This window comes from Ornithodoros turicata, chromosome 3, assembly GCF_037126465.1.
Source record: "Ornithodoros turicata isolate Travis chromosome 3, ASM3712646v1, whole genome shotgun sequence".
Classification (NCBI taxonomy): domain Eukaryota; kingdom Metazoa; phylum Arthropoda; class Arachnida; order Ixodida; family Argasidae; genus Ornithodoros; species Ornithodoros turicata.
In genome coordinates, this window is record NC_088203.1 from 66,394,692 (window position 1) to 66,408,885 (window position 14,194).

At 43.6% G+C, this 14,194-nt stretch overlaps 1 protein-coding gene across 2 annotated transcripts in view; it reads right to left on the reverse strand.

Moving 5' to 3' along the window:
• The window catches only part of LOC135388561 (vacuolar protein sorting-associated protein 52 homolog), a 128,926-nt gene that overhangs the window by 72,056 nt on the left and 42,676 nt on the right, over positions 1 to 14,194 (reverse strand). For both annotated transcript variants that reach the window (XM_064618181.1, XM_064618180.1), the window contains exons 4-7: positions 13,584 to 13,659; positions 13,419 to 13,486; positions 13,247 to 13,360; positions 13,030 to 13,091 (exon numbers count right to left, since the gene is read on the reverse strand). In XM_064618181.1, the coding sequence (XP_064474251.1) occupies positions 13,030 to 13,091; positions 13,247 to 13,360; positions 13,419 to 13,486; positions 13,584 to 13,659 (320 nt within the window). The remainder of the gene's footprint in view (positions 1 to 13,029; positions 13,092 to 13,246; positions 13,361 to 13,418; positions 13,487 to 13,583; positions 13,660 to 14,194) is intronic.

The window sequence follows — 14,194 nt, forward strand, 5'->3', positions numbered from 1 at the left end:
GTACGCTGAATGGTGCCTGTTTGATTGGTCGTGGTTTGAAAAGTAAATGCAGTTCTGCTTATTGGTGGTGCAATTGTGTCGTGACACATTGCCTTTGTGTTGTGGATTAACTAGTACACGACTGTGAGCTCGGACAGAGTAAGGCTGGCAGGCTCATTTCTGACATGCTTCAGTACGGTTTCAGATCGATTCACGCTGCGAATGCAGTGTGCCGCCAAGTACCGTCGTCTATGGCCCAGTTTCACCAACACTGGTTAACTTTGAACAGAGATCAAGGGTTGCTAAAATTTCAAATTAATACTCAATTCTTGTTTATAAACGTTAGTTGGTGACCTGATGAATGTTTTAATGACAATAACTCTCTTTAGTAAAGCAGAGTTAAGCGTCAAATTCAAGTAAAGGTACAGTTGATATCGGTTCAAATGTTAATCGGCGTTGGTGAAACAGGACCTTTGTAATGCTGTCCATCTTATTAGGCTTCCTTTAAGTGTATCTTGCTGGCACTGTGCGTGTGAAAAAAGAGATTTTGGGAACAGAAAGTAGCAGGACTACACCGCTTCATCAGCATGGAGTCTATTTACAATAAGCGTTCATTCATTTCTCCTTTCTCTCGCTAAAGGAAGTACCTGACCGCTAAAAATGCCAATGCGGACAACAGCAGTAAGCTATTAGCCACGCATTTCCTGATAAAAGCAGTTTTATGAAACATATAAAATGGAAGTGTTGAACCGGTTCGATTTTGGCATTGCCAAACCGGAACTTAACCAGAACGAAATCAAAGCAACGCGCACCCGAACCTGAACCGAACCCGTATTTTTTGCGGTTCGACACACTGCTTTTGAGGTCTACCCCGAATCAGCACTGCAATCAACGAATGCGTGCCTCGCCACGCTGGATGAAACACTGCTGAACCGAGAACGAAGTTTAAGCCAGAGAGTCGAACCAAAACGTTTATCGGTTCGGTTCGGGTTTAGGTTCGACGGTAAGGGTTCAGTTCCGGTTCCGCTCCGGGAGGCAACTATAATGGTTCGATCCGGTTTTTTCCAAACGGTTCGGTTTATGAACCGGTTCAGGGGTCACAGGTGGGTATGAAGCACAACAGGCTGCTCGCAGATTCTCTCCAGGAATTACAGTCAACCAAGCCTGCTATACCTAGGCCTAAGTCATTTAAGTCATTGATATTGACATATATATCACCAGTCAGGAGACATGAATACACATTAATCAGCAAACGACGCTTGGTGGTAGTTGGATTGGAAATGTGCGATTCTGAGTCCGGGGTCTTTATGTGAAAGGCGCGTTATAGTTCATCACTGAGTGCTACCACATCGCCGTTAGAGTGAAGTTCTGTGAAACAAGGACAGAGCACGGGCAAGAGCAAGTGCAGAAAGAGAGAGTTCGACTCTATTTCCGACAGATTCACGATTTTCAAATATGGTGGCAGTATGGTTGGCTTTACCTTTTTTATTTCGAATGTACAAAGAAAAGTAGCTTAGTATGTTCTTTTGTTAATTCAGACGCACATGGTGGCAGTTTATCCTGCAGCATCGTACACATGGACGCATGCTGTGTTTGAGCTCAGACAGTTTGCTTTCGCAATGCACTGCACAAAAAAGAACAGAAGAGGAACAAAAAAGAAAACGAAGAAGAGAAAATTTGAAAGACCTAAAGTCGCACAGCCGACGACAAATCCATCGGTTGGTCCGTTTACTCGCATTTATATACACATATACAGGGTGTCCACGATAACCGTAGAAATGATATTTTACAGATGGCGATGTCAAAGAAAAACTGACAGCTCTCCTCGTTTGTGTTACAAACGGTCTGATCTTACAATGCTACACCTGTTTGTAACACAAACCTCATAGGAGGGCAGTCAGCTTTGGACAGTGCTATATGTGTCAGCGACCATGTCTGCAGTTAGGGTGGACACCCTGTATAGGCCAGGTTGATTAGTATATTACAATACATGTCACTTCCTGAATGCTATCGAAAACTGTCGTTGATCCCTAATTGTAATGCCGTATTTACTCGCGTAATTTGCGCCATCGCATAATTTGCGCACCCCCACTTTTTCACTAAAAAAGTTGTGAAAATAAAAACTCGCATAATTTGCGCACTCCTACTTTCGTGCGCAACAGAGGTCGTTCCCCCCTGACGCTCTCGCGTCACCGGGCGCATGCTGCTCCTTCTTTCGAAAATGGAAGGAGATCCTCACCACGAATTCCCTACATCATGCTGCGTAATGCAAGCAAGGACTCTCCCTTGGTGGAGGAGATAAGATCAAAGGGATTACCCGGTATGGTATCTTATCTCTGTTTTGACCTCTTATCCCCTCACTACAATAAACCGCGAAGCTGTGTGACATCGCGCTGGCTTAGGAAAGAAGGACCAGAATACGTGGAGGGAACATATCAGGAAAACTTCTGGCGACAACATACGCGTCAGCATTCCGCAAGCTGGCTTCACCTAACGCATGCGTGCTTTAGGAGAAGCTCGCTTTAGAAAAAACGTGGAAAGCACGTGCTGGGCCTTTTTGAATTTCTCTCGCAAATTTTTACAGCATTGGCCAAAAACGAAGAGAGAAAATCCTTACGATCGACTTCTTTCACTGACCGTTATAGAAAATGAACAGTCACTGTCTATTTTCTTGCCTAAATTTTTATTTTGGTGTAATTTTTTTTATACGAATTTCGGACGATACGAATGTTTTCCGCTACCCCGTGAGATTCCTATCACCGAGATTGTATTGTATTATTCACCTAAAGGACCATCTTTTAACAGATTTTGCACATTTTTCAAGTCAGCTTGTTAATGCCTCACGTAATTTGCGCACCCCCAACCTTCGCGTCATTTTTCGGTAAAAAAAGTGCGCAAATTATGCGAGTAAATACGGTATACAGGGTGTCCCAGCTAAATGCGAACATATTTTTAAAAATAACTGATCTTTTTAATCTTAAATATCCTTTAAAAAGAGGGTGAAAGAGCACACTATCGCCTCTTGCATCCTGGAAACAGAAAATGCAACCCAAGATAAGGCCAGTTCCGACAGAGTCGCCCGATACAATTCGACGCAATAGGAGGCACCGTTCTCCTTCACCTTGTCACATTGAGGGTGAAGGAAGACGCGTCTCCGAAGATGCGCAATGAACAAAATGAAGAAAAAAATGGCATTCCTTCAAGAATTTTTTGCAGACGATCTATCAAATGGATTTTTGTTCTGAAAACAGCTCCAGAATCATGTGACCGAAGAGGCCAGATATTCTCATTGGGACAACTTCGTAGCTTTTTAATTAAAAAGTTAATTATTGAAAGTTAATTAAGGCATTGCCTTAGGAGTTTGCTAATGCCCTCCTGAGGAGTGCCCTTCACCATATGCTATATTGCAATTGATTTCATCTTGGAAAAAGTGATATTAATATGTGATGTTCGCATTTAACTGGGACACCCTGTATATTCTTGTGTATGTCTTAGGCAGAATTACTCATAACAGTTTTCAGTCATAACCATAGGTCGGCATTTTGCTAAGAATTCATTCAGCATCACATCATGGTCAATTTTCCGCAAAGCCCATCACATCACATCACCGTCATAAACCATCACATCACGAGCCCGTAACTCAACTTCAACCTCTGAATTCATCACTTCATAACCCATCATTCAACTTCAACTTCAGAACCCATCACATCACATCACATCATTCAACTTCAACTTCAGAATCCATCACATCATAACCCATCATTCAACTTCAGAACCCATCATCAGAATTCAACTTCAGATCCCATCGCGGTTTTGAAGTTGAATTTCTATGATGGGTTCTGAAGTCGGTGATGGATTTTGAAGTTGAAGGCTGTGATGTGGTTTTGAGGTTGAATTCCTATGATGGGTTCTGAAGTCGGTGATGGATTTTGAAGTTGAAGTTGAATTCCTATGATGGGTTCTGAAGTCGGTGATGGATTTTGAAGTTGAAGTTTGTGATGGGGTATTGAAGTTGAATTCCTATGATGGGTGCTGAAGTCGGTGATGGGGTTTTTGAAGTTGAATTCCAAGAAAGGCCTACGTGGGGTGTGCTCGGCTGCAGGATTACGACGCTAGCGTCCCGCTCGCCTATGTTTGCGTGGGTTTCCTGGTAGTGGCAGCAAAAGCGTAAGCCAAGGAGGGGTATGCTGCTTGGAGGGTGCGGTCAGCCTGCACTCGGTTGGACTTGGAAGCAGGGTTTACCAATGAAGGAGGAAAGGGAGGGATGCCACGTTTGACCTTCGCTGTCGCATGTGAACTGCGGAAGGTGTATTGCTTGCGCGGTAGGGTTGTTGCACAATATTGCGCCCGTTGTTGACAGATAAGTGAGCGCATAGCACATTGCACGTTTATGTGGCTTCGGGTGACCGCTGATGGGGTTTTGAAGTTGAATACCAACGAAGGCCTACGTTGGTGTGCCCGGCTGCTCGCTGCTGGGGGATTACGACGTTGGCGTCTTCCTCGCCCCTGTTAGAGTGGATGTCCTGGTAGTGGCGGCGAAAGCGTAAGCGGAGGAGAGGGATGCTGTTTGGAGGGTGCGGTCGCCTTGCTCTGGGTTGGGCTTGGAAGCAGGGTGCACCAAGAAAGGAGGAAAAGGAGGGCTGTCGCATGTGAACGGCAGCGGGAAGTATGTTGCTTACGCAGTAGGGTTGTTGCATAATGTTGCGCCCGTTGTTGACAGCTAAGTGAGCGCATAGCACACTGCAGGTTCATGTGGCTTCGTACGATATCCTTGCCTGCCGGCACATTGAACGTTCATATGACTCCGTACGATCGCCGTGTCTGCCGGTACATTGCACGATCATGTGGCTTCGTACGTCTGACTTTTCCGCCGTGCCATTTTTCACTCGTGACGCGGGGGTATTAGCTTCGGCATCGGAATACATCGTGCCCAGCCACTCAGTATTACATGAGTTCTTGTGACATGATGCTTACTGACACTGGAAATAGCCGTCATGAACGAATTCAGCGACCTGTAATCACCTTCGCTGGACATATGTTTTCACTCTAATCCTTTCATGCAATACACCACTGCAGTGGTTCATCCGGAATCCCAAGCAGGGGGCGTGGTCATTATTACCGCTACTTGATTTGATTTTGATTTTATTTGGTCATTTCTTCAAGGCAAAAGGTCACAAAAACTGAGTGGTCCCTTAGCAGAAGCTAGTGAGTGTGTGTGAGTGTGAGTGTGCTAAAGTGATAACAGCTTGGCACGTATAATTACCGACATGTCATTGCAGCTGAAACGGCAAGCCCCCTTTTTTGCAGGGGGTGTCGCCAAACTTTTTTCTTTGGGGTGGGGGGTGTCACAGGGATGTATCATGGTCTGGATAAATCACTGACACCAAAAACTGAGAATCTGTCCTCGGAAAAGTGTAACCCATTGTATTCTTTTTCCTCCGAGGAGGGTATATACGGACGAACACTAAGTGAATTCTTAACGACTGAGGCGTTTGGACACATGTAATACATACAGAATGTGAGGCGCAAATTGAAGTGAAGATTGCAAGGAGCCCGAAAGACCACCAATTTACAGTCCGTGAAACAGTTTCTTTTCCTCTCTCACAATCTCTAAATAAATATGTGTCGACACAGTTTACAACAATTCCCACTCTTACCTGTTTTTATTTGATGTTTGAAACAACCTCTCATCATAATCACTTGAGTGTATAGTGTTAGTCACTTCTGAGGTAACTTCGCAAAAGTATCATGAGCAAAGTTAGAAATTTCTATTTCGCTTCACGTCCAAGCAGGCAGAACGCACAACGCGGGCTCCTTTCTTTTTATTTTGCTCCTGAAAATTCCAACGACAGTGACCCCGCCTCTTGCACGTGCGCGGCGCCAGCAGCCTGTCTGCTCCGCCTTGTTGCAGCGTGATGTACTGGATGTACGCAAACGCAATTCCGACGTGCTTCTGAGTTAGGTCGTAGCAGAGCGTTCGTTTGGAGTGCGTGGAGTGCATTTTTTTACGGGGAAGGTGATAAGGCCACTGGCAAGGTCCTATGAAATGTGCGCGGAAAATGGGAACTCGCAGAACTTCGAATTCCAATTCTCACTTTGTGCCCAATTGACAAGGTATATTCGGAACTCCGCTCCCAACTTAATTTCGGCATGGTAGCAAGAACTTTCATTTCTCACTTAATTTCATTTTGATAACTTGAAGGTTGTAACTTCATTAAATATTTAGCTTAATGACGTAACTCGTAACTAGCAACTTTTGGGTGGCAATTAACTTCCCCGCCTCTGCTGAAATGTACTTTATTGGCGATGAATATCTAAGAAATAGCAGCTACGTGCTCTGATGGAACACTTGTGTCCGATGGATGCTACATGCATGCCGAACACATAATTCCCCAAAACATGACCTATGCACCTCAGATAAATAAGAGACCTATAGTGGCCTCTGTGTATTACATTTAAAATAAAAGACGTCCACAAAAACAATGCCAGCCCGATCTTGTCCTATTTTGATCCCATCACACAAAGGAAAAATAAGCAATCTAAGAAGACACAAAATAAGCCTAATAAAGCACACTTCGTCTGCACGACAGCAATCTACTGTCGTCTAGTAAAACACGCGTACGCGACCGAAGGCGGAGGCTCAAATCCAAACCCATCCAATATACATATATACGCACATTATAGCTGTAGGCGAGTAAATGAGTCAAACGGAACAACCGCAACGTGCAGACCGCGCGACCGCAGAACGCCAAATCGCATCTCGATCTACTCTACCGCTCACATTCGCAACATACAGTTGCCTCCGGCTACATGACATTGCCCTCCGCGCCCCACTACGCCAGAGAGTAACGCGTTCGAAACACTTTCCCTTCCTGCGACCGCCGATACCACGACCTGCGACCGGCCGATACACAACAGGGGGGGGGGGGGGGGGGGGGAAGTCCGCCAGGCATCTGCAGTGTCAGGCCCATACGCCCACACCAGACACGAAACGCGAAGCGTTTATGTTCGCTCGGTGCACTCCAATACACATTTGCCATTCACTCCGCACGCGTTCGCACAAGTAACAGTCACGACACGTGAACGTCATACATCGACTAAACATTGTCGGCTTCAAAACCTATTATGAGGATGAAAGATGAAAGTCACTGAAAAGGTTAGCCAGCTGTAGGGATCGATGAGGACTTCGAAACCTATCCGTCATCTTCAAAATCCATCGCGCAGACTTCAGCTTCAAAACCCATATCCCGCTGACTTCCCCTTAAAAACCATCGCGCTGACTTCAAAACCCAACACACGGACTTCGACTTCCAAACCCACACACGCTGACTTCAACTTCAAAACCAATCACGCTGACTTCATCATCAAATCCCACCACACTGACTTCAACTTCAAATCCCATCACACAGACTTCAACTTCAAGACCCATCACGCGGACTTCAACTTCAAATCCCCATCATAGCCCTTCATTCAACTTCAACATCAACCTCACATCACATCATAGCCCTTCATTCAACTTCAACTTCACTTCACATCATGCCGTTCATTCAACTTCAACTTCAACTTCACATCACATCATGCCCTTCATTCAACATCACATCATTCTCTATGAGGTGATGGTGAATGAAGTCGGTGAAGGCCATCATGAATGAATTCGCCGACCTATGGTCATAACTTCCCATTCATCATCTTCCAATAAAGTTGTTGTTATTTCTCGACTCGAGAAAATCCGGGGCCACTGCAGGGCATGACTTTTTCGGCAAGCAAGAGGAGGGGTACGAAGCCAATAAAAGAAGTAACAAGGGGAGGGAGGGAGGGAGAGAGAGAGAGAGAGAGAGAGGGAGAGAGAAAAAAAAGAAGATAATTTTTATGTTCAACATGCAAAGTTCTGCCCTTAGTTCCGTATGAACCATTATTTGAACCGGTTACCTGTATTTTTTTAAGGGTTCAGTTCCTGTTCAGCTCCAAGATGGCGTCGACTGTTTCGGTTCAGTTCAGTTCTGGTTCGGCCAAAAATAACGGTTAATAACGGTTTTCGGTTCAGGTTCGGGTTCGGTTCCACTCTCTGGTTTAAGCACCCACGATAAATATGCAAAACGAAAACTACAGAACGTGCACAATAAAGTAAGGAAGCAATTGGAACAAAGTTTATCAGTGTTTATCTGCATATTTTTCTTTCCCAATTCAAACTCCAACTCCACTGTCTTCGGAGGACACTTCGTCGCACAACGGCAAAAACAAAAAATGCTTTGTGAAAATCTGCTCTCTTTACTCCGACTTCAGTATAGACGCAGTATGGAACTTCTATGCGACGGCAGGGGTCCGTGTGATGGAGTCGGAGGTATTGTGAAGCGGCTTGCCGCTGAAGCGAGCACTCAGAAGCCAACTGAGCACCAAATATTGAGCCCATTGACCTTTACAACTGGGCTTGCTCAACTCTCGAGAACATTCAACCGATATGGGTGCCGAAGACTGCAATAAGCAACAAGCAAGACATGTTGAAAGACCGCTACGAAAGGGCAAAGGTTGTCCCTAACACAAGGAAGCACCATTTTTTCCAACCTGTGAGTTGTCCAGATATCGCCGTAAAAACCACGTCTTTTTCCGAAAACATTCAGGTGTACACAGTGATCAAAGGATACAGGCATTCAAGCCACAAAGAACGTCGTAGTGGAACGCCTGCATTGTGCACAGTTGTATAGATGCGTGCGAAATTACTCGAATAAATATTTATAACCCTGGCCTCTGCTTATCGTCAAGGCTGGCTGTACAGGGAAGCATTTCAGGGTACATGGAGGGCAGTGAATATGTTTATAATTAGTTAACCAATTAAAATTACAATTACTTTTCCAAAGCCAAAAGCATCGCCGTTTTAATACGTTGTACAAGGACATTGTCCAGGCCCCGCATGTGTTTCGCTCATGGGCGCACGTGTCTGCGCTGTGGACCCTGCCTCACGTAAATATTATGTCCTCGCGTTTGTCAGACAGTACATCTTAGATTTTTTATGTGCATTACTTCGAAACCAGCTCTATCATATGCATACCGAAGGATTACTGTCCATCGACCGGTTCATTTCCAAAGCTGGTCTTGAAAATGTCAAACTTTGATGAAATTGCCATGTTTCACATTATATGGGGCGAAAACCACCGCGAGTAAGATCTTTAAAATTTGCTGTTCCATTCTGTGGGAACTTTTAAGTACAGTCATGTCTCGCTTATCCGGAGTTCAGATATCCGGAAACCTCGTTATCCCGGCTACATTACAGGGAACGAACCTGGTACCATTGGATTTTGTCTCGGTTATCCGGAATTCATTATCCGTATCCAGACAGCAAGTACGGGGAATGATCTTCCAGGACCCATGTTATTCCGATTCGCTTATCCGGAAAAGTGTCAACGTCCTCTGTCCCTGGTATGTGCTGTGTTCGAATTATTCCAGAAAAGGGTCACATCTCACGGGGCCATTCTGTAGTGTTTGACCTTCTTTTCTTCTGAGGTCACTCCTTTTTGGTGTGTGCGGGCACACGGAGATAGTAGACGATAAGCGAAAGAGGTGCACTGCACTCACGGAGCGCAAGAAATCCACACATCAATGTGAACGTCAAAGTCCAGGCCGTCTGAAAGCATCGCCTGTCTTTTTGCCTCTGCCAAGGGCATTTGCAAGAAGACAAAAACATACCTATGCACAGGACCAACTTTCTCAGACATCGCCCTTTATTGAACAGCGGGGTGACGCAGCTGGTGCCGCGGCTGTGACGAAAATACTGTCACACGCGTGCCTGCTAATTTCAAGAAGCTCACTACGCACAAATTTTTCAAGTAGTGATCTTGTCCTTGTTTTCTTTTCTGGAGCTGTCCCAAATTTTTCGGGTTTCCCCGGAAGTATGCTTGGTCCGGTTATCCTGGAAATTCGTTATCCGGACGAAAAGGGACGACTCCCGAGGTGTCCGGATAGTCGAGACATGACTGTATACCAAAAAAGTTTGGGGCTTCCTAGCTTTCCTGGAAAGTGTCCTTATTTAGGCGTAAACAATGGAGAGATTGGGGCCCGGTGTGTGCCCCTCTGACAGGTAAAACATGAAACGCGGGGAAATGGTTTGCGCTCAGCACGTTATTCTGACTTTGATCTCGCGTTCTGTGCCAAAAGTGTCTGGCTAGATCAAACAATCCGCTGCTTGGACTACTACTTTTGCACCATAGTTTTTGTAATTCCCCCTGAAATTCTGGGTAATGACGATAATGAAGCTGCCACCTATTGTCTCCTATACCATCTTGTATCTTGTCATCAATGAAAAGGTCATCATCACAGCAGAACTGCAGAGGCAGCTATGCATCTTGGACCCATCACTTCCAGGGAGTACATTTCAAATGCTACTGGCAAAGACATTTGTGAGCATCTTCCAGACATTGCCTTCATGAAACTGTCAACAGAGATTATACCAGGAGTGAAAGCAGTGATGACAGTCCTTAAAATATGTGTGAAGTAGTTGTGATGACCAGGTGCAATAGAGTCCCTTGAAAACAGGATCAACGAGTCCAGAGTTAGATTACTAACACCTTTTAAAGATTGGCACAGAAGGAATAACAGCGCAGAGTGTTTTCAAAAATAGACGTAAACTCACGCCTTTCCTGTTGTTCTAGCATTCTTCCATTCATTCCAAACCGCCGTTTATTAAAATTTTTTTAGAAACAGTCATCGTTCATAAATCGAGCACTGACTGTATCCTGAAGACACCTGGTACCCTATTCTCGTCAAAGTAATCGACCTCAATTACTTTGTGTCTCGCCTGTCATTGGTCGTTACGTGAAGGCGTGACCACCAAGGCATGACGACTAATGACAGGAGAGACACAAAGTAATCGAGGTCAATTACTTTGACGAGAATATTGCCCTTGTTATTTCATTCAATAGAAAATCAAAGGCAACATAATACTATATTACACTTGTAATTGCCCCTGGTGACGAAACTCCCCAATAATCATCATTAAAACGTTGTTGCTATAATCTTGTACATACATATCAGCTAATACAAGACATGAATCAGTTGTTAGGTTCTTTGGTGTTCTTCATAGCTCTCTAACATTTTGTATGCAAATGATGGATATAATAGTTCTGTTCCGTAAACTATGTGTTACCTTATGTAGCACTGAGACTGTTGTACAACTTACATGTTTATTTTGTTTATTTTCCACTGTAGTTCCAACCCTTGAATATGGAACTGTATCAACATACTCTGCTGATACAGAAAATGTTCAATGACACTTTATCTCTGTTCTTTATGGCCAACACAATGTATGCAGTACAATAATGAGCATACTCCTGACAAACTTTGTTTGACAACCCTACATGCTACGAGCGACTGTCATTTTTTGTATAGACTTGTACATGCCATTTTCAACTATGTCAACTTCTTAAGCACCCTCACAAGAACTGAAATCTCATCCTATTTTCCATATTGACTATGTATACAAGCTACATCCAAAAATCATCTATGTTTAAACAGCCTTTGTGTCAATCACGATGCAGACATAATTGCATCTTATGGTCAGTATTCCACTGCTGTGCACACTTTTCCAATTATTAGTGTGCTAAATGTTTCCTTTTACATTTTCTATCTCTTTCTTATGCAATACGAGGGTGGATCGAATATACAAACAAGACTTTCATTTTACGTTTTTCTATTTGTACGTAGTAAGAAATAAACCAAGTGTGCATTATTTTTCTACATTATCTCCTGATGTAGAAATGCATTTTTCCCTGTGGGCCGGTAGCTTTTTTATCTCATCTTCATAAAAAGAAGTGGGTTGTGTCAGCAGCCAGTTGCGCACAAACTCCTCCACTGCGTCGTTGTCGAATCGTTGGCCTCTTAGTGCTTGTTTGAATGGACGAAACAGGTGAAAGTCACAAGGCGATAAGTCAGGGCTCTAGGGAGGGTGTTCCAGTGGCGTCCAGCCCATTTCTCTTAATCACATGTGACGACTGCAATGTGGGGTCTGGCATTGTCATGGAGGAGACTTGCGTTGCATGTTGGTTGGTAATGTGTTTTGCTGCAATAAGCAAGTTTAACCTCACTCAAAGGTTCACAGTACTAATATGTAGCGTTGATGATGCGACAATCGCGCAAGAAATCAATGAGCAAAATGCCGCGCTGATCCCAAAAAACAGTTGCACCTTGCCAGCTGACAGCTGAGTCTTGGCTTTGACAGGGACTTTCGTTTTCAACCTCGTCACGGCCTTCGACAAATTCCTTACGCTAGGCAAACACACGCAGCCTTGACAGTGTTTAATTCCCGAACTGTGCCGTCAATCTGTGCAGAATTTTGGTCACTTTTACACCCTCACGAGCAAGAAACTTTACAATAATACATTGCGCAACCGACGGGTGTACCTCTTTCTCAGACATCGTATGACGGACTACTAAGGAAATGTAACGAGAACGGTCGGCTTCTCACGTAACTACTGACCCACCTACCTAGCATGTGCAGAACTGGCAGCATGTGCCAATTCACAGAACACGCTCTACAACAAAAGTCTCGTTTATATTTGATCCACCCTCGTATGTGCTCAAAGTGTCATCATCTTTATGCTTTTCACATAGTTCACCATACTATTCTCAGACCTCTACTGAATTGTTAATAGGTGCTTTATCAAAAACAAAAAAGTATTATTATTATTTCTGCCATGTTGCACGAAGCATTCCATGTTGATTTAAAGGGTAATAAAAATTAGTTTTAGCCATGACGTGTCCAAGTTGGTTAAGTGGTTGGTTGGTGGTTGGCTTATTTACAGCACCATATAGTAAATTCATACAATTCACTGAGCATGGCAACCCCCTTATGTTGCTGCAGCTCCTGTAGTTAATCAAGGCAACTGCTTATCATTAGAGCTGCAGGTATTCGTGTTGTGTGCAGCTTTTTGTATTTTATCCACGCTTGAATTATAACGTTAGAACCATAACGTTGAACTGCAAACATCAGTTTGGTGCAGATGTAAACACATCAGTATCCCTCTACAAATACATATAAAAGATTTGGTATAACCAGCTTACTTGATCATGGAGTTTGGAACTACAATGTCATCTACAAACTGGCTCAGCTGTCCTCTGACTGCCTTAAAAGGAAAACAGACACACACATAGTCCGAATGCATGAAAACGAAAAGTATGGTATGTCATCTGAACACTGACGCAGCGATCTCCAGATAAGCAAAATAATGAACATGAAAACAGACACTTGCAAAGCAATGATAGTGTTTCTCTCTCTTACCTGCCTATTTTTCAGGCGGATATTCATAGAAACAGATTGTTGCTGCAACGTAAGAATTTCTTGGCTGATGCTCCCTAGGTCTTCCTGGAATGTCTTCAGCATCTTTTCCATGTGCTGTATGTGACCCACACATAAGCAATGTCAAGAAGGAAAAAAAATCTTGCAATATTACCTCCAGGATCTGGTCGCAAGCAACTATCTGGTTGTGAAGACTAGCAATGTTCAAGCTTTCCTCAATATCTTGTACTCATATAGGAAAAATGCAAGCAAAGCTGAATTTAAAAATACACCATTTTAGTTCAAAGGGTAAAAATAAATCAGATTCTGAAAAGGGTACAGTCTTCAATTGCAAGGTTTTCAATATTCTGCAAATCCTTTTCCACCTGTAGGGAGTACTGTCGCAAGTCCATACCCTAGACAGAGAAAAACATCAAGGTTAAAACTTGTTGTAGCCTCAATTACTTACTCTACTGAAAATGTCAATTTGCACAATAGTCAAGAATTTGCACAATTTGAAAATATGTTAAATAACGTTAAAAACTGGGCTGTTTAGTGCTGCATTAAATTCACAACACTCTTTATCATTTTAAGTGTTTTACCCTGCACTGGGGTTTTACTGATTGTACTGAAAACACACCAAGCAAAGATAGCTTTCTTTTGTGGCAGGCAATTGAGTTATCTTCAAGCATGGATCTAAGGAGGGAGCAGACGTCCTAAATGCCCTTAATTACTTTCATCATATAGTGTTTCAGGCAACATTTGGTAGTGTAGGTACCATGCTGTCTGAGACCCCTTAAAAAAATGCTAGATCTGCCCCTGGTTATCTTCATCACTGCATCTGCTCTACCACAATCATTTTGGTAAGAAAATAGGTGATCATAAAGTCATTACAAACGTCATTACAAGTCATGTCAAACGGAGACATCAGTAGCAATCCCGAGAAGTGTG